Source organism: Callospermophilus lateralis, chromosome 13 (genome assembly GCF_048772815.1).
Source record: "Callospermophilus lateralis isolate mCalLat2 chromosome 13, mCalLat2.hap1, whole genome shotgun sequence".
Classification (NCBI taxonomy): Eukaryota; Metazoa; Chordata; class Mammalia; order Rodentia; family Sciuridae; genus Callospermophilus; species Callospermophilus lateralis.
This window is the reverse complement of record NC_135317.1, coordinates 28,318,127-28,345,810: the sequence shown is the minus strand read 5'-3', so window position 1 is coordinate 28,345,810 and position 27,684 is coordinate 28,318,127. Positions and strand designations below refer to the sequence as shown.

At 43.4% G+C, this 27,684-nt stretch overlaps 1 protein-coding gene across 9 annotated transcripts in view; it reads right to left on the bottom strand.

The window, feature by feature from the left end:
* Celf2 (CUGBP Elav-like family member 2) overlaps positions 1 to 27,684 on the bottom strand; it is a 502,138-nt gene that overhangs the window by 75,102 nt on the left and 399,352 nt on the right. For all 9 annotated transcript variants that reach the window (XM_076832242.1, XM_076832240.1, XM_076832238.1 and 6 more), the window contains 2 exons: positions 8,308 to 8,356; positions 114 to 248 (listed from right to left, as the gene is read on the bottom strand). In XM_076832242.1, the coding sequence (XP_076688357.1) occupies positions 114 to 248; positions 8,308 to 8,356 (184 nt within the window). The remainder of the gene's footprint in view (positions 1 to 113; positions 249 to 8,307; positions 8,357 to 27,684) is intronic.

Sequence of the window (27,684 nt, the reverse complement as noted above, 5' to 3'; positions counted from 1 at the left end):
GGACGTATTACAGGGTGACCTCCTGCTGTACGCGGTGCCTACATCTATCTTGACTGTGACACAGAGCTCCAATTAGCACTTAAGGAAAGAGGCTTCATACAAGGCACACTCACCTCGACTCAGCCCGTCGGGTCCCCGGAGAATCCGGCATTCTTCGATCTGGCCAAATGGAGAAAACATCACTCTGATATCGTTCTCATTACATTTCTTCGAAACCATTCCTATGAACAGTTTTCTGTCTTCCACGGCTAGGAGATGAAAATAATGAATGAGAAAAGCCCATTTCATCTTTTTTTCTTGTAATCAATGCTGCACTACTACAGCAAACCAGGACCCTGCCAGGCGAGATGGATCACAGTCCTAAGGCTAAGTCGGAACCCCAGCTTGCCTTCTTCCTCCACCCTGCACCTCATCCCGACTGTCCCTTCACCTTGCCCTCCTAAATGCTTCACCTCTTGGCAAGCCTGCTCTTGCTAATACAGACATCTTCTTAGGGCTCAGAACCCTGGGAGGTCCCTTTCAAAAACACCAGGCGTTGGCTAGGATTACGATGTAACTGCTAAACGCCACGCATTTCACAGAGACGTTTTTGGATGCAGATTTTAGTTTGGGGTTTTTGTAGATTTTTTTTTTTTTTAACTCTAATGACAGGGAAAGATAAAGGTCAGGAGAGGGAAAACAGTAGGAGCAAATGCTGTGAATCAATAGATGGAACTTCATCAACAAAGACTCTAAGGGAAGAAAATATTCTTTCCCCCCTGTTTCTAAAACCTTAGTCCTCACTGATGTGGAGAAAAATAAGAGATCCTAGAGTCTTGCTTCTCCCCGCAGATGGCAGAGACTGTGGAGTGCTAACTAGGTTCCACACCTGGGTCCCAGCAGCCATTCTAGCAAGGAGAGAAAAGAACAGGCAACTGCTACCTGAGAATCACCTTGATGGTCCATGATGGGAAAACTTGATGAAAGAGGAGGGAGAAAGGACTGCCACTATTCTAGCCACTTGAAAGAAGGATTCTTGAGGGACAGAGAGATGCATCTGGCGATCATGACAAGATGTACAAATGGGAATGTGACGGGGGAAAGATGAGGCAAGTTTTACTTCAGATGATCTGGGAAATTTTCCTGAAAATCTCCACGCTTGTCCTCAGGACATGTGACCTACATTTAGCCTGAAAGGCAGGGTTATAACTCATTTCTGGACAGTGCGTGGAGGCTTTTTTTAGGAGACAGACCTTTTTTTAGGGCATCATAGAAGCCTATGGGGAGAAGTCCTGCTTATTTTCCATTGCTTCATTTCAATTTAAAAAAAAAAAAAGAATAAAAAAAGGCTAGCCAGTCACCCTCAGACCATGGAGAACCCTGGCCTAGGGGAAGGGTGCTGTCCCAAGGTGCTGTGCACAAACCTTTGTTCTGAACCCGAGTCATAATTACGTCACTGCTATTCAATTGGTTTTTATTTCTGTTTTTTATCGTTCTTACCTGGACAGTATCTCATTTTCACTTAACCAATAAATATTTACTCTAGACTTATGGGGGGCTGGTTGCTTCTGGAACCCAAGTTAAAATACGTAGTGTGGTCCCTGGGGAGGTATGTTCATGGGACAGTGGTGTGACTTGGTGGGCCACGCTGAAGCTGCTCTCCCTGGCTGAACGCTCAGCAGTGACCCAGGAGTCCCACAACTGTGCTGTCCAGTACTCAGCTAAAGGTACGTATGACCACAAAGGCCCAAAGGGGGCTAGTGTTATCAAGGAAATGAGAATAAAAGTCCCACGTAACTAGTATAACTCAGATGATCCTAGACCCTGAATGAAACAGCTACATGTTCTTTGTCACATTTTGTCTTGTCTATCTCCAAGACAGATCCCTGAGGCCTTGGCAGGGGGAAGGGTCTTGCCTAGGGTCAGTCTATTCTGGACCATAACCCAGTTTCCTACGCCTGGCCCAGTGCCCTCTTCCCTCCCCTGTGCTTCTTCTAAGTTCAGAGGGAGCGGATGAGACTTAAAGAGAGCAGCAGCGGCTGTGACTGGGAGACGAAGGTTCTAGTTCCAGTGCTGCCATTAAACTTGATGTGCAACCTTGGAGACCTTGGGGACTACCTGACTTCTAGGACCTCAGTCCTGTCATTCATAAAATGAATATATTCTATTCTTTTTCCTAAGCACTGTAGAGAATGCCTTCTCTGTAGCTCATGTCTCCTTTGCATCTCAAACATGAGCAATGAACATGGCAGCCCAGCTATATGCTTGAATTGACAGAAGCATTTGGGCTGGGGATGATGGCGACACCAGAATGGTATGCAGAATCCCTTCCACCCAGTCTCTCCATGCCTGTGATACCTCCTAAGAACACTGAGAAATGTTAGGGCTCTTTGAAGGTCCATTCAAACTGGACCCCGAGAAGCACAGGCAGGGTCTGGATAGACTAGCAGGGGCTGGGAGAATAAGGTACCGAGACTGTCTCTGAGGTGGATGGAGGAAAGCAGCCTGACTTGAGTACAATACGCACTGGCTCCGGCTTCATCTGTAGAGGAGGTACTGAAGGGATAGGAAGCACTGGACAGTCAAAGTTCATTGCTCCTGTTGGAGATGCAAAGGAGACACGAGCTACGGAGGTGATGGGTTCTGATTCTTGGGAGAGAGGCTGTTTAGAACCTGACTCCCCTTATTTAGATAAAAATTTTTTCCAGTGAAATACTTTTTTCTACCTTTAGAGTAAGTGAAGTACCAATGGTCTACTGTGAACTGGCAAAAGCCAAGTAGTCGAGGGCAAGCTAAGCTTTAGAAACACCATATGCCCCACAGGAGCTTTCTTTATGAAGGAGACTTTGTAGGCTCCAAGGTCAGCATGCTATGATGCCTGGACTCCTTCACACATGAGGACTGTGGCCATGTAGGACGTGCTTGAGATGATGGGTAGAACTGGCTGAATTGGGGCAGAGGAGGGAGGGAAAGACTTCTAGTTTGCAGTTCTTACTACTTCTTCCCTCTCACCTCTGGACTCTCATCCCCATGAAACTAAGCCCTGTATCTTCATGAGAATTAAAACAGACAGACAAAAAAAGTTCTGATGTATTTCTTCTTACCTTGAAGAATCTGATTTTAGTTCTTTTAAATAAAAGCAAATGAAAAATTCTCATTTGGTCCCTGATTTGACTGGTAAACTTATAATTGTGGTGTTTAACTAAAACAATTCACAGGTTTGAGCTCCAGGGTGATGTTATAGTAAATTAAACATGCAGCTCCTAAGCTAAAAATGATTTTTTCCTAAGATGAATATTAAGAATATGGAAAGCACTTAAGAGGAATTCCGAACTTCCCAGCCATCACTAAGGATAACCTCAGCCAGGCAGTGAGGAGGAAGACAAGTCTCATTTTAAAAAACAAGTACTGGGCGAATTTGTGGCTCAGTGAACTTGCCTAGCATGTGTGAGGCCTCGGATTTGGATTAAAAAAAAAAAAAAAAAAAAGGAAACCCATGTCATCCCATATATATGCTAATAAAGGCTAAATTCCTTCTCTGCACAGGTGGGCTCATGAGCATACATAAAAGAAGCTGGACATTCACAATCTTCTAGTTGCCCAAGTTGCTCTGGGCTTTTCACAGTTGGGCCACGTTTGCTTTAATAGAAAAATGGCTATGACCAATTATATCCTGCTTTTCTCTCCACAGAATTTTTCCAGTTTTCCAGGAAAAAATGTATTCATAAAATTTATTCCCAGGATTCCCATTCTAAAGATCCCTAACAGCTTTGTAAACATTTAAGCATTTTAAATAAGCATAAATATCTTGAATTCACTTAAATTTTTCATCATTTTTTTGATGACTTTGCTGGTGAATTTTTTCTAAATATTCATGGGCAATAAGTGTCTCAATTATTTCTTTTAATCTATTAGGATATGGATTACTTAACCAAACCTACTGTATATGTAATAGTCTGCCAGGTATTTTAGGGGAATTAAAAGGGAAAAAAAAACCCAAACAATGAAAAGGTAAGTTCCCTGCCCCTAGGGGAACAGTTACTTCCTCTAGGACAGCCACTGAAGGAGCACAGGGACATATCTCTTGGTATTGGGGGCTCCATCACCCCTAACAATGGCAGAACACGAAGGGTTCCACACCAGTGGTCACCTGGAAGTCCTTCTCCATGGCATAGTGAGAAAGGGTTAACATTTTAAGTATATGGGTGACTTTTTAAAGTTAGGGGAATAGAAACTTCATTTAAAAAAAAAATCACTAATTGTAAGTCTGTGCTAACACCCTGGTGCACAATCTGTCAAAGTCACACCTGGATTCGGGGCTGCCTGAATTAATTAACAACTTTTCAATGTGTTAGTGCTAACATATGGCATTTAATTACTGCCTCCAAATCTGTGAGTCTCTCCACTTTGAATTTCAAAATTATTTCTTCCTCTTCCAGTAAAATCAGAAAGTGACTGGACGGAAGCCCCCTGTGATCCTGTTTTTAATGGAGGCTTTCGGGTCTTTACCCTTCCCCGACAATATTTAGTTATCTGGACTCAGGCTGGCTTTGAACTGGATGCACAGATACTGGAGGTTTGGGAGGCCTTGAGAAAAAGAGATAGTGGTCTTAAATAGTATTTCTGGATCCTAGGCCTCAAGGACTCTTGACAAGTTGTGAGGTTGGAAGGTTAAAGCAGGGTGGATTTAGATGCTCTGTCTGCTGAGTGGTAACAATCCTGTTCTCAAAGAAGCACGGCCCAAGTCAACACTGGCTCCAGTCAGAGACCCAGGCATGGGACCTGAGGCAACCTCCATGCTCTTCCATCCCTCACTGTGAGACTGGCTTTAGCAACTGCATTAAAGTCTTGCACAGCTGGTACCATCTACTGTACTGCAAGACAGGAGTCAAAGATGGATGATATATATAGTTGTATAGGTGGCTCACAGAAACAGTAATTATGTTTGTGCTAAATCCACGCCCTTCTCAAATCCACACCCATCACTCAGTTTTCTTCAATGAAAATAAAACAAAAATGAAGAAACAGCAAAAAAGTTGGAGTCTACTGATGAAATATCCAATTAACAGTCCCAATACCTTATTTAGAATTGGATTTTTGCTTTTCTTTTGGACACCTGGCACAGTAGAAGCACAAGGGTGGAAAGCAAAATGTGGTGAGTTTATAAGAATGTGCTAGAGGCTGCAGCTTAAATCAGAGTCAACTGAGAGAGCAGGCTATGAGAAGCCCTGGAGACTTAGGAAGTCCATTCAGTAGAATCTGGAAGTATAGGGCTGATCCAAGATCAACCTAACATTTCTGGGCTCACCACAGAGGTTCCATTTATCAGAATCTGTAGATGGATATGGGCTTCAAAGGGTGATTGCTTTCTGGAATTCATTTGTCCATCACTAATTGATCTGTGATTAGCAGCCCTTTCTTGCTCAGCAAATAACAAAGTTTCAGAAATCTGAACACAGATAATGAAGACAGTAACTGTCTAACTGTGATGAGTCCTTTGTGCTGTGCATAAATGTCAGCAAACTCAATAAAAGTGCAATTAGAGCTCGTTATACTTCTTTCACAGCTACAGGAGCTATTTAGAGCATCCGAGCCAAAGAAATCTTTGTGCTCTTTGAGCCTTTCAAACTATGCTTACCTGTCAAAAATGCCTTGTGGAATCAGAAAGGGCTGCAGCTTTTATCACTTGCTTTAGAAAATTATACATTTCTTCTGATTCCTAAATCAGAGCCAAAGGGAATCATGAAACCTGTTCATGTGTGCACAAGGTGTGGTTCCATTTGAGCCTCTGTAAGGCGGAACCCTTGAAATGTAGCTTTCAGTTCATTTATACCTTTTGGCTTTTCTGACTAAAAATTCAGAAACTGGAGATCATCCTACAAAGCAAAGGGAGAACTGGTCCCACTGCAAGGTTTGGGGGGTTTTTGTTATATACAGGTCATCATGTGGGATGAATGGCCTAAGTCCAGACATGTCAGCAGCTGTCACTTAGAACGCACCAAAACATCTCCCTTGGCTAGTGGAATTATGCTGTTAATTCAGTGTAATGCAGCACCCTGGATATTCACCATGTGCCAGGTATTATGCTAAGATTTTTGTAGATGTCAACTTGGGGAACTCTCAAACAACCTTGTAAGGCAGGCATGACCCAAGAGTTCATACTTCACTCTGGTGAAGTCATTGAGGCCAAGTGAGGTCAAGTGACTTGCCCAAGGACACGGCTAACAATCACAGAGCCAGGAGTCGAACTCAAGACTTCTGGAAACAGTTCTTGCCTGCTACCCTAATGCTGCTTCCCAACAAGGGACACTTTCAGGTACTTTCCTAACCTAGCAGTAATGGTGCCTAGTGCTCCTTGGCTTTTGAGATCACAAAAGACTGGAGGCACTTATAACATGCTGGATTTATTCTGTTGCTGTGGTTCTAGACCCAAAGCAAATGTTATTCCCTGTGTCCAGAGTAGCCCCTTCACAGCTAGAGCAACAAAACACTCAGAACTCCAGGCAGCTTGGAGTGGATAGGAGTCCTCAGCGAGGTTGTACACAGGCACAGCAGAAAGTACAGAAGAAGCAGCTTATGTTGTCATGAATACAACCCCAGGCTCAGAAGTAAGGCAGACCCTTTCTCAGAGACTTTCATTCCATGGCCCTTGTCTTGACATAGTTTAGAAAATTATGGGGCCAAAGGACAGGGACCATCTCTTGGGGGCCAGAAGTTCTGAGAAGACCAGCTCTGATGGGATTCATCCCACAAACTCAAGATTCATCTCTCCCATTTACCAGTAAAGACAGCAAGCTGCAGGCAGGTCCCTTGGGGGCAAAGGAGCTCCCAGGAATCCACACAGGAAACGGCCTTCTATGTAGGTACCATGTTCAGCCAAGAGCCACATAAAGCCAGGGGATATCTCCAGGTGATAACAATAATCAGCATTTTATGGAAGGGATCTATCACCAGGAATGTTACAAATATTTCACCTAAGTCTCTGGAAGGAGGGAGTGAAATCCAACCTACAAGAGCTCGTTACCACCATTCTCAAAGTATGAGTGAGGAGATTCAAAGTTTCATGTATGTGAACCAGTAGGCCAAATGCATGTTCCATAAGGTCAGGGACACAGTCTCTTGAAGTTGTCCCTTCTTCAAATTCACTGCTGCACCCCCAGCCCCTAGCAACACGCCCAGCACACAGGAAGTGGTCCAGGATGACTGCTGAATGAGGAAATGGAGCGACTTGATCATGGTCTCCAAGCAAAGCAGCATCAGGGCTCAGACCTCTGGCACTAAGGGCCATGGCCATGGCCAAAGCAGTGCAGGAAAAAAAGGGAATGCACACTACTCAAAGCACAGGGCTCAGAAGACAGTGGGTGGAGGCACTTGAGTCTGCTCCCCAAGAGGGGGGAAGCTGCGACAAACCAAGGGCTGGAAGCTCCTTCAAAACTTTCTTTTCTGTGAAGAAGCCAGAAAATGGATGCGCTACAATTAGCAAAGAAACACCTTGTGGAGAGATTTAGAGCCCAATCATAATTTACATTTGCAGATATGTAGATCTCTAAGTGCGTGGCTTCTGCCCTGATTACTAATTAATGAGGTAAAAAACTGGCTGGTGGAAGGAAACGGTGCTGATTATGTCAGTCTTGTGGGACAGAGGAGCTCTGTGGTCTAAGAAGGTAGATGATTCTTTTAACATACATTTCAGTAAATTAAAAGAACAAAACAGGGACAGAAGGTTTGTAGAAATGGAAGCAAAAACTTAAGACAGAAATGTGGGCTATCAACCCTCTAGGGTCTTGGAGAGGCAAATCCCAATTATTCATGGATCTCTCATCAATATTACAGCAAGTGTACCTTTATTTAATCAGCAGACAGAATTCTGCTGCAAATGTACTGGTATAATTTAGAGAAGACTGCAATAAGATAGTTAAAGAGGAACAAACAGAAAAGACAAAAAAAATTTAAAAGTTCCTTAATTTTTAATGGGCAATTCCTTCCCCACTCATGCCATCTGCCACCCATTGGGCTCCCTATGTTGCACCAGGAAAGATACTGAGTAAGTAAGTGCCAAATGCCACAAAACCATCACAAAGGGCATGCCCCCAAGCAGAGGGACCCCTTATAGCAATCTTGCAGAAGTCTTTACAACAGAGATAAATAAGATAAGGAACTGGAGTGTGCATTCCTCCAGATGTGCTGACCACCGTGGAAGTCTCCCGGAGCAATGAGCTCCACCTTCCCGAGGAATAAAGCTGCTGGGACTGGCTCTTCCCTTCCCCATCTGACTTTTTAACTTAAAGAAGCAGATATTATTAAAGGAGACAGTTGGTTACCACCTACCGTTTGACTTTTCACTATCTGCAGGTTTCATCTGAATGGGATGATGCATCTAAAAATACAAAAGTGAGAAAGTAAAGACAGATTGAACAACTGTAAAAGCAGTCTACAACATCTGATACGATTCAACGTCATTATTCTTTTTTTTTTAAATATTCATTTTTTAGGTGTAGATGGACACAACACAATGCCTTTATTATTATTTTTTTTTTAATGTGGTGCTGAGGAATCGAACCCGGTTCCCGCCCATGCTAGGTGAGCACTCTACTGCTGAGCCACAATCCCAGCCCTCAACTTCATTATCCCCTGCTATCATTACCAGGGTTCGGAATTAATGATAGGACTTCTCCCAGACAGAATTACCTATGTTAAAAAACAAATCCGAGTTTTTAGTTCAAGAATGTAACCATTTTCAGTCAGGGGGCACTGTAACACCACACTTAAAAGCTTAGGCTTTTGAGTCAGACTTGAGTTCAAAACCACTCAATACAGCTTCTGCCTCTATGTGGTAGAAACTTCTGGTTCTGCCACTTGTTAACAGCTACATGACCTTGGGCCAACGTCTTAACTACTCTGAGTTTCAGTCTCCTCATCTGTAAGATAGAGAGAACACTTGTATAAAAAGATTGAGATCGAATGAGAATATGTACATAGGATGTGCCAACAGAAATCGGCTACTGTGATTGTACTATTAGGAGTTTAAGTGCAGATTTATCTTTGCTCCTACCCTGGCCATTCTGTACATCTGCTTCATGAATTCTTCCCAGGTCTCATAGTTCTGAGTAATTTATAGGTTGAGCAGTTGATTGATTTAGATGCCATTATATACTGATTAAATGTTAGCATAGACTAGCCATGCAGAGTCATGGAGAGACTGGAGGGAAGGAGGGAGGAGGGAAGGAAGTAAAACAGGTGGGTGAGAGGGACCACTGGCCTCTGATCACAATCAGTACACTTGCAGGAGTAGAAAGAACTTGCCAGGACAAGGCTGAGCTCCTGCATCGTGGCATGGATGCTCCATGGCTCTTTATACAAAACTGATCCCACCACTGTGCATGATCCACAGTTCATGCCAAGTGCAGAATGCTACCACCATTTCCAATTAAAATAAATTCCTCAAACTACTTTCAGAGGTCCTTTTGCTTCATATTTCATCCCACCCCAAGGAACACAGAAGCCACAGAGTAGATGGAATCACTGGCGGTGCAAATGCTTTTTATTATAATGGGCCCCGTTCTCTCTGAACCTTTAATTTCCCCAGTGGACTTCCATCACTCGCAAGCCACAGCTCAGGGTTTTATCTAATTTAAATGAAAGGGGGAATGGTACTCGGCTCTGGCACTTATATGATGGGAAATTATTATCAGGTGGTCTGTGCGCATCTGACGTCTGCCAGGGTCTTCAGAATACAAAAAGGAAGAGGGAGGGCTGTGCAGGGGTAGGTAAGAAGCTAAATAATTCCAAGCTGCCTCACTTTCCGTAACAGACAGAATGGTCTTATGCACAGAACACAGGCCTTGAGATGCAGGGTCCACTACTATCCCCATTTCATCCATTCATAGACTCAATTTGTGGAGCAGAGACAACAATGAGAATAGAATGTGTCCAGAGTAGGCCAGTCTTTTCAGAAAAAACACGGGATACATACCTTACAAAGCAGACAGAAGTAAACTGTGGAAACCCCTGATTTGGGCTGAGGAAAATGACCCTAATCTATCCTATAGTAATGGAGAAAATGACAAAATGAAATGTTCAGGAAAGACGACAGTCTTTGAGTAAGCTCTTCGGCCAGTATGCATGCGTCCACCCATTCAGCAAACTCGGGAGAAATAATCAGGCTCTAGGTGAAGGCCTGGGGCCAAGGCCAAGGGAGGGCGTTCCTCCCCTTGGGGTGTTCACTGTGTGGTGGGGGCGACGTGGCTACATGCAGCCAGCTAAGCACTGTGGCAACGCTGGTGGAGAGGCAAGACAAAATTTCAGGGAGTCCACGGAGGGGTTCAGGCACTTACTTCTGCCTGGCAAAAAAGGCGAAGGTTTCCCAGCAAGAGTGGAATCCATTTACTGTCCTTGGACTTGCAGCAGCGACAGGTAATACCTGTCATCCCCTTGACGGGATGGGATACCCCATTCAAAGATTCACAGGTTAAAAAAGAGCTCAGTTCCATCTCGTCAGGAGCTTATCACGTGAGTGAGGAAGGCGACGAGAAAGGGCTGAGAAGGCGGTCAGCATCTGGGTCTTAGCCTTGTGACTCAGGAGTTGACATTTACGTCAACTGAAGAAGCAAAGCCAAAGGATCAAAATTTGTAGTGTAGAAAAGTCATTTTCGCCTCCAGTATGGAGGGTGGATTCAAGCCCAGAAAAGATGCAGGGAGGAGAGTTCAGAGGCACTGCAAACAGTTCAGGTGACACTGATGAAGAGTGAAACTTCAGTGGTAGCTGGCTGGTCATGGGGATGAGGGAGAAGGAGAACTACGGACCTGGGCCACCAAATGGATTAGGGGATCACTGCCAAGCAGGGAAAACGAGAGAGGCCAGTTTTGGAGGAGGCTGGTGAGCTCAGGTCTGGATGTGCTAAATATGATGGCAGGTGATGCAGGGAGAAACTGGCCATGTGGGGCTCATGGGCCCCCTGGGGAAGGCAGCCGTGGAAGCCACAGACATTAGCAGATCTGTCAGAGAGGGACCTTAGAGTGAAAAAAGAGCCAGGGACAGAACTGCAAAGAACATGAGGAAATAGGTGTCTCAGGACGATCGAGCAAAGGGCAGTGCGAGGGGCAGGAGAAGCAGGAGCAACTGGCCCCATAGGAGCCGGACAGGGGAGTTTCTGGAACAAGGGTGAGGCCACCAAGCAGGTGCTGCAAGAGGCTATGAGGCAAACACTGACGTGTTATTGGCCCTGAAAAGTCCTTTAGGGAGTTTATCAAAGCAACGTCTGTGAAGTGGTGGGACTAGAACTACAGTTTGTAGGGGTGGAGAACTGGGAGAACAACAGTGATGGGGACCTACAATATGGTAAGTAAAGATTACTAGTTTGAGAAGATTAGTTCCCTTTTAAGATGGGAAAGACTGACATGGGTTACTACACTGAAGACAGTCCGATGAGACTCACCAGCTAGAGCAGAGAGGACAAGTATACAGTGTTACCTATGGGACACAAACATAAAATAGACCTGGCTCTTGCCCTCAGGGAGCTTTCAGTCCATCATGGCACTTAATATATATACACCAAGAAAACTGGTGGCAAGATCAGGAGCATAGACAGGTGTTCTGAGCTACAGCTTTGCCTGTGAAGTGCGTGGAGGACCAGCAGGGGCCTGGAGCCAGGAGGGCAGCATCATTCTATGCTAGAGCTGAAGGAGGGCCCTGGAAATCCTATGGCCTGGTGCTCTCCATTCATAAGTCTGAAGGGAATTTGTAACTTTGCTCAGGACACACACCTGGTTAGCGACAGAGTTGGGATCAGAAGATTTATCTCCCTGTCTTAATGCAGTGTTGATGCCTCTAGACCCCACTGCTCCTCCATGAAATATCCAACATGGGCCTTGGGCATATGGGCCTTCACTCACTGAAGGGGTAGATGGAAACCTGGAAGGTGGCTGTGGCATTCCCTGGGGGATGGTCCCCTTCCTTTCCTCTAAGCTCCCTTAACACTTGGTGTCTGTAGCCCTGTGGCTAGTATTTATGGAAAGACTTCCCTCTGTTTTTGCAGCTGCTGTTTCTGACCTATCTAACAGGCACAGGGAATCAACAGTGGTTCTAACAAAGCACTTGCTGCCCTACAAACTTGAACAAGTTTTGGTCTTCACTGGGTCCAGAGCAGGAAAATCTGCTCCACTGAAGTCTGGGTTGTCAGAACATGGTGAATTCTGAGCGGCTGGCTACCCTCCTGCAGGTATGTTCTGGAGACAAATTAGATAATGTATGTAAAGCGTGGTGACCTTCGAGAAAGGTGTTCAATCAGGACTGTATTAATGGCTCATTATCACCAACAGTTCATTTGAGTTACAAATTTCTGATCGCACACAGGCTGTAAATGTCACCGAGGACAAAAATGGCGTGGAAAAGCTATTCCACGATGTTCCACTTCCTCAAAACCTGCAATGTCCTGAGAACTTTGGGAGATTTCTTGAGTGGAGCAGGCAAATCCTTGAAAAAGAGTGGGCCTTTTAAAGTTTCATGCTTTATGACCAATTTTTTTTCCCCTATAGCAGGTGGGGTTTCAAAGGTCTGACCCAGTGTGACTCCAGGGCCACTCCTCCACTGGATTGTTTCTGTCCTCAAACACCAAGTGGATGCTGGGAGCTCAGGGAGAAAGTTCTCATGATGGAGAGTTGGGTGTAGCCACAGATGCTTCAGCTGCTTCTCAGAGAACCGTGGGCTGCACTAAGGTGTGCAGCTCGGGAGCTCAGAGGAGAGATGCCCGTCGCAGACCCAGGGAGGACAAATTCTTCAGATGAACAACGCTTGAGCTCCTTCTTGAGGGAATCCTCATGTTGGCCAGGAGATGTGTGAAGGACATTGCAGGGATCAGAACACACATCCAAAGTCCCAGGTTCAAAGAATGATGATATGACATTCTAGCCAATGGGAGAAGCAACGGCAATTCTTAGCCAACAACATTCACGAAAAAATAAAACGCAGTAAGACTAATGCGTTAGGCATATGTTTATGGATTTGAAGAATTTCAAAGAAGAAAACAATGCAGGTCTACTCAGTCTTGAGTTAAAACTGCCCTAGGTAAGCTGGATGGCAGCAGAGGTCACACCCTCAGCACCTTTCTCAAGAACTAAAGATGGGGAGGGGGTCAGAACTGCTGTTTCTCAACATTGCTCCAACACCACTAGGGAACCAGGCCTTATCTGCTGCAGAGCAGACGGGGCTGGGGATGGATCTACATGCTGTTATCTGGAGGTCCCAGGCAATAGCAGCAGAGCAGAGAAGGCCCAGGGAATTTGGCAGACTCTATTCCAAACTACCAGTTGTGAGAGAACCTCAGCATCAGGGTTGAGGCTAGTACCTGGGGATGCCCTCCTTCTCCTGTCTGTGGCAAGTGAACACGTGCTCTTCAAAAACTTTTGCAAGGAGACTCCTAGGAGACATGGGCTACCTAAGGCGAGGCAGAATTAGTTGTGTCTGAAAAAAGAAAATGCAGGGGTCTGTACAGTCATGATCTGTACACTGTTTCCTGAGACTAGAAATCCTGCAAGCACCAGCCTCTGACATTCACAGGGTAGTTTCCTGAGTCATGATGAGACACGAGCGATGACTCCATTCCTTGTGTTTAACTCAGCTGCACTTGTACAAACTTAAAAGGCAACAGGAGAGCTATGGTTTGCAGGTGCCAGGTTCTCTGTCTACAGTGTACTTGCACCAGGGAAATGGCAGGAGCCAAAGTTTTGGAAATAAGTCCCCGTCCATCCATGGGAGTTCACCTCACCTAATGTATTTCGAGTTCACATTTCTAGAAAGAAAGGTTTCTAATCTATTCTCTGGAGATTCCTTTGAGTGCACACAAAGTCTCCTTTTCACTTTATTGCAGAATAACATTTTGCCTAAAGTTATACATTAAAGTGCTGGTAAATGGCTTGGTCTCTACTTAGCCCTATTTATTTCAAGAAAATAAAACATAATGTTGAAGTGCTTGTGCCTGGCATGCACTGGACCCTGGGTTTGAGTCCCAACAGGACCAAAAACAAAAACAAAAGCCCCAAAGAGAAACTTAATTTTAATAGCTTCCTCTCTTCCAGGGACTGGAGATAAGCATGTTCCTTAGAGACCAGCTCTTGAGCCTCTGCTGGGTCTATGGATCAACTACTGGCCTCACATGCCCAGTGGAGACAGGACCACCCAGAGCAAAGCCCCCTTGCTGTGGCTCGTCAAGGAACAACTTCTTCAGGGGATGTGCAGGCTTTTGGTGAGGTGGGGCTTCTTGAGGACAGCCCGGCATCTCACCTTTCTTTCCACCCCTAAGCCAAAATCATGCACCAGCAACAACATGAAGTGCTTGCCTGTGCCCCAGGCACTGTGGCTGTGCCATGCCTGCTTCCTGGCCATGCAGGTGGGAGCTGCCTGGTGGTGCTGTAGCACACAGCCTGTCTACATGATACCCCAGGTTCCCCTCTCCATTTAGGCTGTGTGGTTGTCCCTCCTCTCTTCCAGAACTGAGCTGTCCACTGGTGGTCTTCAGAATGGTTGGCCTCTGACTGGACTTGAGGCTGAATGACCTTAGATTTGCTACGGAAGAGCCCATCTGTGGCTCATGACAATGAGAATGAGAATACAACCTTGGAGCAAGGCCGTTCTCAACGTCTGAGGGGGTAACTATGCACAGAGCTGTGCCCGACTCTAGGTGTTACCACTAGGGTCCCAGCGCTTTGCCAGTCACAGGGATGAGACCTGGCACAGAGCTCCAGCCTCCACTGACCAAACAGTCTGGAGTCTCCATCGCAGATGTGTCTGTGTGATCTCTCCCAGTTCCTCTGTCTCAGTCCAGCGACGGCCAAAGGGAAGATTCTGAGCTCTCTGCAGGCGGTGTCCAGGGGGAAGGCTGTGGCCGAGGGGGGGGTGGCGCGGCTGGTTTCTCACCCACAGGAGAACTCATGTTGAAACTTGCTTAACCCCAGCCATCACCAATTGATGAGCTAACCACCTTTCACACGAGATTCAATAAAACATGCCATTTCAAACCTGAGATGGGTTTTACAGAGTCACCGTTATGCATCTCATTACTAAACCTATCCCGACCCCTTGAGAGAACAGTCGTGCTGGTACATATTATAAGCCTACTGCCCATAAAATATTTAAAAGTAGAGGGAGATGGGGGGGAAAGAAGTGAAATTTCAGAAGAGCTATGTGCCAAGTGAGAAAATTAAAGGATTCCAGACGGTAAAGAAGAACTTGTATTTTTCTTTTACTCCACGACAACATGAAAAACGATTCATGCGCGATACTTGGATTGTACAGAAACGATGAAATACCCAAAGCACCTACACTTTCTGAAATTCTCTTCAAAAAATTTATGAATGGTAAAAGTTAGTTTCAAAAGTTTCCAACTGGAGGCAGGTCATTCCCCAAAGGGAAGGATTATGTGTACGGTCAAAGTTTCTTTTATTGCAGTTAGACCACCCAGAGATACATACCTGTACATCTATACCTGTACCTCTGCTAAGTGCTTTGTCATTTCAGCCCTTGAAATATTATGCTCTGCATATGGAGATGGCAAAGAAACCAAGGTAGTGGTAGGAGTGTTAATTTATCAGTACTGAATAAAAATCTCTGAATTTATTTTACTTTATATTTTGATACTGGGGATGGAACCCAGGGTCACTTTACCAACGACCCACCTCCTCAGGCCTTTTCTGTATTTTCATTTAGAGACAGGGTCTCACTGAACTGCTTAGGGCCTGGCTAAGTTGTTGAGGCTGGCTTTGAACTTGTGACCCTCTTGCCTCAGCCTCTCGAGCCTCTGGGATTACAGTTGTGTGTACCACTGGGTCTGGCTCTGAACTCGTTTTTGTTTCAGACAGTGCAGCAAATTAGCTAGGATACCTTTAGCAGAAATGATACTTCTGCAAGAATCTAGAAGACAAAAATAATTTCTTAGATGGGTTAAAACCAGCTTTTGTCTCCAGGGCTATCAGATTTGCTGTCCACGGCTGTAACTGATACATGAAATGTGGAATGTACACAATTTTTGTGGCAATTGAAGAAATCATCTCTTCACTCTCAGTTTTTCAGGCTTTTGAATTTATGTATGTGAGCCAGTTTAACTCTCACAATGTCCCTATGAGATTGATACTTATGAGGAACCAGGGGAGAGAGGGGCTGGGTAACTTGGCCAAGTCACACAGCAAGTAAGCAGAATGTAGGAATGCAGACCTAGGCCTGGCACCCAATCCAAAGGTGCTTCTCCATGCCACCTCTGCACACAGCCATACCATTTACTGCAAAAGAGTAAGGGGTTTCTAAAACCTACAAGATTATCAGTTTTCTTTCTCCATGCTAAACATGAAATCTGCCTCAACCTATAGGCTTCTTCCCCCAAAAAACTCAGACTTTGTAGTATATTTGTATATGTGTGTTTTATTCATGCATAATACAAAATTTTTAAATTACTCCAGAATAAAAATTACTATCTGGATTTTCTTCATGAAAAGGGTAGGAAATAAAGCTTATAAGCTTCCAATGAATGAAAGGAAAAAATCACAACATTGTGTCATGCCAGGAAAGAACATTCCAGCCAATGTCATTTGATTATGAAGGAACTATACGTACACTCTAATCCAGAGGTTCAATGTTAGTTCAACTATATAATCCCCTCAGGCCCTTCTAAATAAGACTCAAGAAACAGAATTAGATGCTGCGGTTCCTTTTGTGGAATAAGCTATCTAAAACATTCTATGCTTTTGCCAATGAAAGGTAAATTAATAAGTGAGATTGGCTATCTATTATTCTGTAAGAGGAAAATAACGGTTTTGATTCTCTGACAGCAACTAATCCTAAATTTTGTGGTTTATTCACAAACCAATAGTGCAAAAACCAAACCAAACCAAACCACACTGAAATCTACCAAATGCATCAATGCATAGACCACTTATTGTTGGGTCAGCCATTTTTCATGTTAGGAGGCTCTGGGATTTGGCTATACTCACTGCCCGGCTTATAAGTCAGTTTATTTGAAAACCACTTTGGAAATTTTGGAGGAGACTATTACCCTCTGAAGTTGCAGATTCCATAGTCCAAGCAGAGTACCCAGGATTCATCTACCCCCGGGCCACAGTGCTTTTCCAAATGTTCTTTTGTGTATCATCATGGAGTTATCATAGCAGGTACCTAGAAATTTTTCAATTTATTTTTGCTGGCATATATTTTTATAAAAGTGATCTAAACTAAGAAGAAAAAATGAGATTTCAGTGGGATAACAAGATACATAAGTTATCTTTTTCTTCCCATGGTAGAGAGTAACTGGAGAAAAAAAAAACAGTGAAAACGTATTACGATTTCTTCCTAATAGTCATTGATACATGCAAAGTGCTTAAAATATTGACTGCGTAGTAAATGCTCAATAAAGGTGTTATCACTATCATTTTATATGGTTTAGGAATATCCCTGAGGGTAAACCAGAAAAGGTCCCATTTGGAAACTAAAAGAACACACTGATAAGAATGGCCTTTCTGTTCCCAAGAGAAGCATATAGCTAGTACTGCCCAACTCCCAGTTTTTCTTCTCATATAGCAATAACCCAGTGACAGAGAAAAACATAACCTAAAATTATATATCTGCTTTTGGCTTATAAGGCTCCAAGTCAGCCTTTTTCGCTATAATGACACTACCTATTTACATTTCTGTTAAAATAATGCAGTATACTAAAAGGGGGAAAAACAAGCAATGTAACTGTTTAGTCCTGGCAAAAATAAAATAAAATATTGCAGGAAAATTAGATTACTCTGGGTAGAATTCTATGAGGGAATTTGGAGTCTGTTATGGTGATTAAGTCATCATTTCTGACAGATTACTCTAATCGGCTGTCAAATAACATTCCACAACCCCATCTGTAACTTGGCATCCAAATTATTCAGCCTATGTTACCTTCTGTGTATAAAACACATACCAAACAAGGGGAGGTACAGACTAGCATTTATTATACTCATTAGCTATGATTAGATTCTGTGTTTTCATTCTAAATAATAACACAAGCTTCCATTTGCTTTATTTATTCTTAAAATTAAGAGAAAAATGAACAGGCTTAAAATGGCAGGCACGGACCATGAATGAAAAATAACTACAATGACCAAAGTATGCGTATACGGCTTTTCTGAAGCAGTGCTGTTGAAGAAGAATGGCAATCCTTTCCTAGCTTAATTTTTTCTTGGAAGTGTTATAGTCTATTAACTATAAAGGCAAATCTATGCCACTTTTTAAACTCTTAAAAGAGCTAGTGCCCAATTAATCATTATTTCAGGAGAAGATATTGCTACTACTGTGTTTAACAAAATTTCTTTGATAGCATTTCAGTTCTCCCTATCACCCCATCTTTGGGATATAGCACATAATGGGTCCAGACAACGGAGCTCCTGAGTCGAAGCGCAGCAAAACCAATTAAGATCATGCCTAGGTTTATCTAGAGCCCCCTTGTTTGGGTCTGTATGTTTTAAAGACAAAAACTCAAACAAACAAACAAAAAACCCAGAGGATATAAAACAATTTTAAAAGTGGAGATAAGCCGAAAGAATACAAGAAAAGTCTCAAAGGACTGTGGTGTTGCTGAGGTTATACCATGACAACTATAATTAGAGCAAAAGACCCCAACAATTTTGTGTGACAGCTGGAAGATCACTATCACCACTGATTCATGAGCCAAAATTAAGAGGAAGGTAATAATTTGCCTTTACCACTAAGTGGGAAATATACCGATATCCTTTCTAACCACGATTTCCTTTTCAATGTGGAACTGTCTTCCCAAATTAACTATGGATGCTCTAATACTCATTCTTCCAGATGTTACCCAGATGCTAAATTAGACATTTTGCCTAATTGAGCTATGCAAACTACACAGTGAAACAGTAATGCCTGCCCTGGCCAGTAAAGAGTGGTCCAGCGACCTGGGGATCCATTTCTATCTCTGACACCAAATTCTATATGTCATGAACTCATAGCATAATCTCATGTTGTAAGAGAAATGAGTCTGGTTTAAAAATATTTTTTGACATTAGCCTCGGCCATAATGATGTCCTCCACAGCCTTTGGCTCCATCCCCGACCCCAGCTGTTTTTAGGGAGCTCACCATTAACCACTCCTCTGTATCCAGTGAACTGGGACAGACAAAGCCTCACATGACAGTGTGACAGTGTGACTCTGTGAGAGGATGTCCTTTTTGTTTGCCTGAGCCCAGGTGCCTGTGCTCCTCAAGCACGAAGCTATGAGTGTTGGCCACCAAATTGGGGACTCACTTCTGCATCTGGAGCTCCTCAACCTTCTCTCCAGGGCTGTACTCTTGTATTGCTTCCCAGAGTGATCTTTTCTCAATCTGTTCAAGCTATAACCTGGCCTCAGCCCTAGAGGCAATACCTTTTGGACAGTGAAACCTGCCTAGCTCATGCACATTTTGGTCACCCCCCCCCATAAAACTTGGGATTCTGGCTTGAGACTGCTGCTCTTGGAGCATTGTACCTGGGGTATGACAAGCCCCTCTGTTCTTCCCGATCTCTCATGTAACCCTCTGACTTGGCTCTCAGTTTGCTTCATTTTCTTCTCCTTGAAATTCTCACTTTAGATCTCTCTGCACTTTCTTCTTCTCATACGTTATTGTATTTTAACAGCTACTACCACACTGGCTAGTCCCTCTATACCGTTGCCTTGTGAATTCGTCAACAACTCAGGTAAAGAAATTTCTTTCCCTTGCTCAGAAACTTTTAATTATGTTCTAAATTAAACTCCAACTCTTTGGCCTGTATTTCAGGGGACACCACACGTTGACCCAAAGCCACCTTTCCAGTTTTCTCATTATTGTACCACGTTTCTCTTCTCTTCTAGTCAAATTAGATAACTCCCCATTCCTGGCACTTCTGCTATGCACTAACCCACAAAAAAAGGCAAGAAGGACCCTTCTCCTGAAAAAAACTCTCTACTTTCCTTTGGCAATGTAACTGTGGTGTATGTGTTACATAAAGACACCTGAACTTCATGTGAAACCATCATGTGAAACCATCATCTGTGTAGATTAATAGGACAATTTCGTATGACTGAAATTCAAACACTACATAGCAATGGAACGGCATTATTTTCTTTCCAGATGATTCATTAAAAGTCCTCAAAAGTTAGAATTTTGAAGCCTATTTATTAAGATTCAGAGCACTTTCCATTAATTAATCTGTAATATTTACTAGTTTTCATTCAAGTAAATTAAACACAGACTCCATAACTTACTACATTCTAAGGCAACCACAGGATCAAGTATCTCGTGTGTGACACAAGGCGTCCTGCATCCCCTTCAGCAGCTGCAACGCTCTGTTAATATTATCGACGCCTTATCCAGTAATCTCTAGTTTCCTTTCAACTTTGAGGGAATCGAAAGCCATCACAAAAATACCCCTCTAACAAGCAAATCTTTAAAATCTCTGGTTCAAAAATAACTTGGAAATTTTAAGCCCACTGTACTTTATCTGACAGGATACAGGCGTTTCATCAAATCAACAGAGAAGCATCACTGAATTTCATATTCTAATGATCCCTCCATAGCTTAGCTGGAGTCCTGAGTTGTTTGAGCTGCTTTACCAGCCACATTCATTAATTAGTGTTTAACATTTCCACCTCTCTGCAAGTTGCAACCTCTCATAAAAAATGTATGATTTGATTGGTTTAGCGGTGACAACTTTATTTTCAGCAGACAAATAAATACAATACCTTATTCAGCATTCTTTTTCCATTTATTTATTTAACTACCTCCATGGCCTTTGGGATTTGTACTAAGTGAATGAAAGTGAATAACCAAGGTAATTTTCTTTTTAAGATCATGTGTAAGCAGAAATGATTAAGTCAGTCCCTTTCTTTCTGTCTCACAAATGTGGCTGGTCCAAAAAAAAAAAAAAAATCCCTACTAAAAATAGAGGACAAGTTTAGAAAAATGCCTTAAGGGCTATTTCATAGAACCCATGTTTAAAATGCAAATCCATTAAACATCTGAGCAAGACATCTGATATTGTTTTTAGCAGCTATATTTATTCATCTCATCTTCTATAAGTCACACTAACTTTGGTTGATATTTTGCCAAATGAAGATCTCTCCTCCAGTACTGCTAATTCTTTATGAGATTGAGCTTCATTTCACTGTCTCAATTTGATTTCCACCTTCTACTTGAATGTGTGAGATCGTTTACCAACTTTGGAAATTACTCATTGGCAGAGCTTAGGGAAATTATGACGGTTTGGTTGTTCTATAAATACCCTTACCCTGAAGCTCAGTCTTCTACATGTCAAATTCAGGGCTTCAGTCTCCAAATACATAGCATAGAGCCAAAATTTAAGTGGCAAAGGCAAACTTAGATAAGAAATACATGAGGCAAAAAATGTGGGAGTGATAAAGAACAAACTAAAAATCATTTATGGACAGCATTTGTTCTAGATCTCTTCTGTTTTAATGATTTCTTACAGCTCTGGACATGTAGCACTCAACAGGAACTTGGGAGGCTTGGGCTCTTAGTCTTGTAGTAGAAGAATGTCACATAATCATAAGATCTGGGTTTGCGTCTTGGTTTTGCCAATTGCAAATACTTTTAGTAAATTACTTGATCCCTTTTTTTTTTTTTTTTTTTTTTTTTTTGGTGCTGGGGATTGAACCCAGGGCCTTGTGCATGCAAGGCAAGCACTCTACTGAGCTCTAACTGAGCTATACCCCCAGCCCAGGCAAACTCACATTTGAAGCAAAGGTCGTGTCAGAAAACTTGCTGTATGAATGCAGGAACAACATCGGATAACATAAATGAAAGTGCATGCAACCTGTAAAGTACTCTATGGTCACAACTTTTCTTCATTCACTTAAGGACTGTGATCAGAGCAAGAAGTCCCTGGTGAACTGCACAGACTCATGGCTTGCCTTGTGCTTCTACTTTGTACAGCTGAGGAGTGGTGGGGGCCAGAGAGACCACTGCCCCGCCAGTCTGTGAAGAACTCCGGAGTTTTATATACATCCACATGGGTGTGCACACATACATACATCACACACACACACACACACACATGTATGGGAGGAGGGGAACCTGAATAAAGGATGTTGAGAGGACACTGAGCGGACACTTGTTGAACACCATCTGTGGCCCAGGGTGTTAAGCTGGCCTCTGAGAAGGCTCCGGGGCATCTGGAGTTTGGCATGGAAGAGACTGAGGTGTCCACAGCGGAAGGCAATAAGGTACAGCAGCTGACAGGATAAATGCAGACCCATGGAACAGGGGACCACGATGAAGGGATATTTACTTCTCCTACCCAGAACTGTGGGACAGCGAGAGTGTGGTGTCATATGGATGGGGTAGAATGTGTGGTCAAGAATGTCCTAGACACGAAGGGAAAACGGGGCCTGGTGTGGACTCTTCCCCTCTGAACTCGGCAGTCGCATTTTGCTCCTGCCACAAGACACAGTGCTCTTCACACCCTCCCCCAAGTGTGCTGAGGGCACTACCCCAGTGCCCCACTCTATTCCACCCCATCTGTGCCCACTCCAGGAGCAGAGCCACCACAGGGCCAATCTCGAAAACCCCCAGATCCAGTTCCTTGTGCTTTCACATAGCTGCGGTCCCTGTGGTCCCAACCGGTGAGAGAGGGAACTACAGTAAGACATAGGATTATCTCACTGACCAGAAATGGGGGACATAATGGGGACATGTAGGAAGAGGAGAAGGTGAGGCTGCCATCTAGCTTTTGTCTTGTTTGGTTGACTTCACTGAGACAGGCCCTGGTTGGTGGCAGGAAAAGAATGACTTTAGTATTAGAATTTCTGGTGGACCATCTGGATGGAGCAGTTCCATAACAGGTGTTGGATATCTAGGATTGGGGCTTAGCAGAAAAGTCTGATGTCAGGAGAGATGCCAGTCAGTAGCCTAGGGAGGCTGTAGAAGTCATGCGAATGAATGACAGGGACCTAAGGAGGTGATGTAGTTTGAGAAGAAAGGGATGAAAACAGAACTGTCAGGACATGGATGCTTACAGGGCAATACTTCATCACACTCTCTGATTGCCATCCCTATACACACTGTAATTCCCGTATTTGGGGAGAAAGTGTCGTGAACAACGTGTCATTTCTCTGTGCGATGAAGGTGCTGGGGTGGTCTTTCTGTGCTGCTGTTACCCTCGCTTTGCTCCAGGACAGCTCCTTCCGCGTTCAGAACCAACCTTCCCTTTCATAAAGCCAAGTTGGGTCTGACCAGCTGGTGTACTCATTCCTTCGTTCTTTAGAGTTTTATGAAAGTCTAAAGTGCATCTGATCTTTCTCAGCAAAGCTTTTTCACTGGAAATGTTTCATATCCACATAGCAGTAAAAGTTGAAGTGCACAATCACATTTAGGGAAGAAAGTCAACACTGGATGCCTGAGAACACACCCAGAGCATACAAACTACAGCATCTACGCGACAATTGCTGCTGTGGTTATATAAGACCGTGGGATGCTATTTTTGGGAACCAGGCGCTTGGCACAGTTGCCGTTGACAGTTCTGCCTCTCATCAGAGCGCTGACATGTACCCGGCATGTTCTTGCATCCAGGAGCCTGTGTGCCTATCTCCTCTGAAGCCAATTACATAAAAATATAACACGAGTGTGTTCTTAAAATCAGGACAGCCCACTTCTACGTGGTCATCGTCAAAGCACATCTCAGATGCGCTACCAAAGACTGGCAAAAGGACCAAAGCATCGTTAGTTTTGCTCCTTCCTTCCTTTTCAGACAACAAGGAGATTTTGTGGTTAGTCAAGCAGCTCCAGAGTTCAAACTTATCTTCACTAGTGAGCGGACCTGCTGATTGTGGTGTGTGATCCTGATGCTGGACGAACAACCTACTTCTAACCTTCTTCCCCAAGACTAAGGGTGAAGGATATTCAGCTCCTCTGACCAGGGCACAGACGCTGACCAGAAAATAAGGTTTATGAATCTCCAAAAATGCATCATTAAGTTTAAAAAAAATTTTTTTTAAGTCGTAGATGGACACAATGCCTTTATTTTATTTATTTTTATGTGGTGCTGAGGATTGAACCCAGGGCCTCACACATGCTAGGCAAGCGCTCTACCACTGAGCCACAACCCCAGCCCCCCCAGTCTATTTTTTTTTAAGCTTCAAATCTATTAACTCAGCTCTACTCAGATACCAAAATGAAAAGCGGGTAGAAGATTGTAAGGGTGAACTATATCAAACACACACACACTCAGCTGGCAGGATTTCTTCCTCTAGAGTCGGTCGTTTGGCTCTCATGAGCAAAATAAACAGACCATGCTTATTTGTATTTTAAGTTCTAAGAGAAGCCTGGTGTTCATCTCCCACTGTACGCACTCCTCCTAGATGCTCTTTTCTGTGCAGGTCTAATGCACCGCCGAGTCGGTGTGGGACCTTGCATCTGATTTCTTCTTGGGGCAAATGCTCTTGCTTCTCCTGCTCCACTGCCTCCTTTTCCATGTAGATCCACTGTCCCTGGATCCCTGCTACTTATTTGGTCAGATAACTGCTGCTCACTCATTGATGCTGGTCTCATAGTCAGTGCTGCTAATTTAGGCACATGCTGGCCATGGTCAGTTTCAGTTTTATGCAGCAATAAATGATTTTGGTGCTTACATATTGCTACCAAGGAAGTTGGCTGTACTTTAAGTGATTAAGAATAACTCAAAATGTGAAAAGCGTCTCCAGATTCACAAGAAGTAAAGATGGGAATCTAGAACAAGCTCAAAGGGATATGTCACAAGTGCTTAGGGCAGATGACCGTCTCCAAGCCTTCCAAATTGCAGAGTGATGTGTGTATATCTAATACTTCTTATGTCGTGGAGCATTCTACTCTAGCGTTCATATGGTAGCTAAATTTTCTTTGTCAGCAAAAGTCTCTCAAGCTGCGGGTATCAAGAAAAACAGGATAATAAATGCTTTGCTTTCCCGGTAAGGAATTTCAAATCCATGAATGATGAAGCGGCAGGGAGCCCACACTCCTATGGTTTCTACAAAGCGGAAAAGGGCTGCTGAGTATTACTGATTAACTCTTTATGGCAGAAAATTGCTCCTCATGCATTAGAATTAGCTTATTCTGGCCAGAAAAACTGTGCTAAAAATAGTACCAATTCCACTTATTCCCTAATAGTCGGGATGACCTAATTCCATGTGAGTCCCATTCAGGTTTTAGAGTACAGATGGGAGGGGAGAGGTAATCACCCATTTGAAGACGGTAGAAGACAGGATGTTCTCCTATTTCTACTCACTGCTTTACCTTCTGTCCTGGATGGTAAGGTTAGCCCACACCACTTTCAGAACATCTGAAAAGTCAGGAAGGTGAAGCCTGGAAGCCACAGCAGATCTTGCTCTTCTTTAGTACACACCAATTCAGTGGGTGCAAGAGGTGCATATTTCCTTACATTCAGGGCTGTCTTCTGTATACCGTGAGACCCAGGAAAACAGCATTGGTAAGGCCTAGCCCCACTGAACAATGCTTCTCAAATGTTACTGTATGTATCACCCAGATTTAATTTTTAAATAATTTTATTTTTTACAATGCACAGAGTGATATTTGATACGTAGCTAAGATACACTGTGAAATGACTATCAAAATCAAGCTCTCACACACACATCTGTCACCTCAGTTACCTGTGTACATTTGGAAGGATTGGGGATCCAGTTTAAATATACACACACACACACACACACACACACACACACACACACACATATATACATACTTTTTTTTTTTTTTTTTTTTTTGCTGTAGTTGGACATAATACCTCCATGTCATTTATTTCTTTTTGTGTGGTGTTGAGAACTGAACCCAGGGCCTCGCACGTGCTAAGTGAGCCCTCTACTGCTGAGTCACAACCCCAGCCCAGGGGATCCAATTTAAATGCAGGTCTGGGCATTTTGAATGTGTTCTCAGATGACTGCAATGCTGCCAATTCACAGAGCACACCGAGTTAGCAGAATTATGCTGTACTTGTGGGAAGACGGTCAAGAGATAAGAGTATGCCCCCATGAAGGGTGGACCTGGGAAACAAGTTGATCAACACCCAGCCCTTGGGGTTAATGACGGCTCATTCCTCCAACAGTGCTTCTCAAACGAGCTTCAACACTGGACTTATTTGTAGTGCTTTAAAAATACCGATGCCAGGCTCCCATCCCAGAGGTCCTTCTTTACTTCACCTGGGGTACTGCACAGCCATAGTACTTTCAAAAGCTCTGCAAGCAGTTTTATTGTGCAGCCTCAGTTGCACATTACTGCCTGAGTTGTAAATGCAAATAGACTTAAGAATTAAGGACCACTTACTTTCCACGCTCTTCATCAATTCTTTATAAATGCATCTACCTCCTTTTAGGTAAATGGCTGGGAAGAATATTATTATAACCTCTCTGGGTCCTTCTTAGAGAATGGAAATGAGAAAAGGAGGCATCAAGTTCAACAGCCTCACATCCTGGGGGGTAACATCACAGACCGACTGGTAATCTGGGCTCTGCATTTCTGATGTTTTAAAATAATGTATTTGACATGATCTTGTAGATAAATTGTAGAGAGCGACATGATTTGCTGTCCTGCCTCCACTGCTAACTGGCTATGTGACATTTTGCACATGAGCTATAGCTGAGCTCTCTGGGCTCCGATTTCTTCATCTGTGAAGTGAGAAGGCTGAATAACACATGCGTCTGTGCCTGTAGTGTGTCACTGGCTCTGGCCTGCTTTCCTCCCGGTGCCCTTTCTTCCTCTATTAGCCCATATGACAAATTCGAACAGACAAAAATCGACTGCAATGAACTTTAGGATTTCCCTGGCTTTTGACTCTTATTTTTAATTGTCCTTACTGATATTTAGATTTTGTTAATGACTTATAGAGGCTTTACTAGACGGCGGTGACTGAGGGGTAATTGAGATTCTCTAACAACTAACAAGTATCTGTGGTACTTGTGAGAATATTTTTTTAAGAGTTGTGATTCTAGTTAGTGCCTCTGTGAACCGCAGAAAAGATGGAACTAATCAAAATCTAGGCTAAAGCTTCTGCGCCTACTTAAATGATAGGATCTACGAATATTTGTAAACTAAGTCAGATCTGAGCAAAGGACAGAAAGACAGGCTGAGGTTAGTCTCCATGGACTGGAAGTTGCCTTTTACTTCATATGGAAGACTCCATTATCAGAGGTTTCCATGGTTTCAATTACCCATAGTCAAGGGTTTCAACTACCATAGTCTAAAAATATTAAATGGAAATTTCCAGAAATTAAAATAAAGAGTAAGTTTTAAATTGCATGCCATTCTGAATAGCACGATGAAGTCTTGCTCAGTTCTGCCTGGACGCCAATCATTCCTTTGTCTACCATGTACTGTATGTAAGTGTAAGAAGAAACAGCAATATATAGGGTTTGGAACTATCTGTGATTTCAGACATTCACTAGGCATCCCCCCCACCCCCAAGAGGGGGCTTACTGTACTTAAATCTAGTTGGAGTAGGTTGATCATTAGCCACAAAAGATATTCACTGATTTGTCATTAGAAAAGTTTTCTCTAATGGGTATTGCCCCTTTAACTCTCTTGAACTTAAGCAACAGACTTCTAGTTGAAAAGGCAACCAGAGTCAAAAACCAAAGTATTGTTTTATTATTTGTATAAGATTGGTATCTATAAGGCTCTTGGCATAGTTCCCAGGACACAGTTAACACTCAATAAA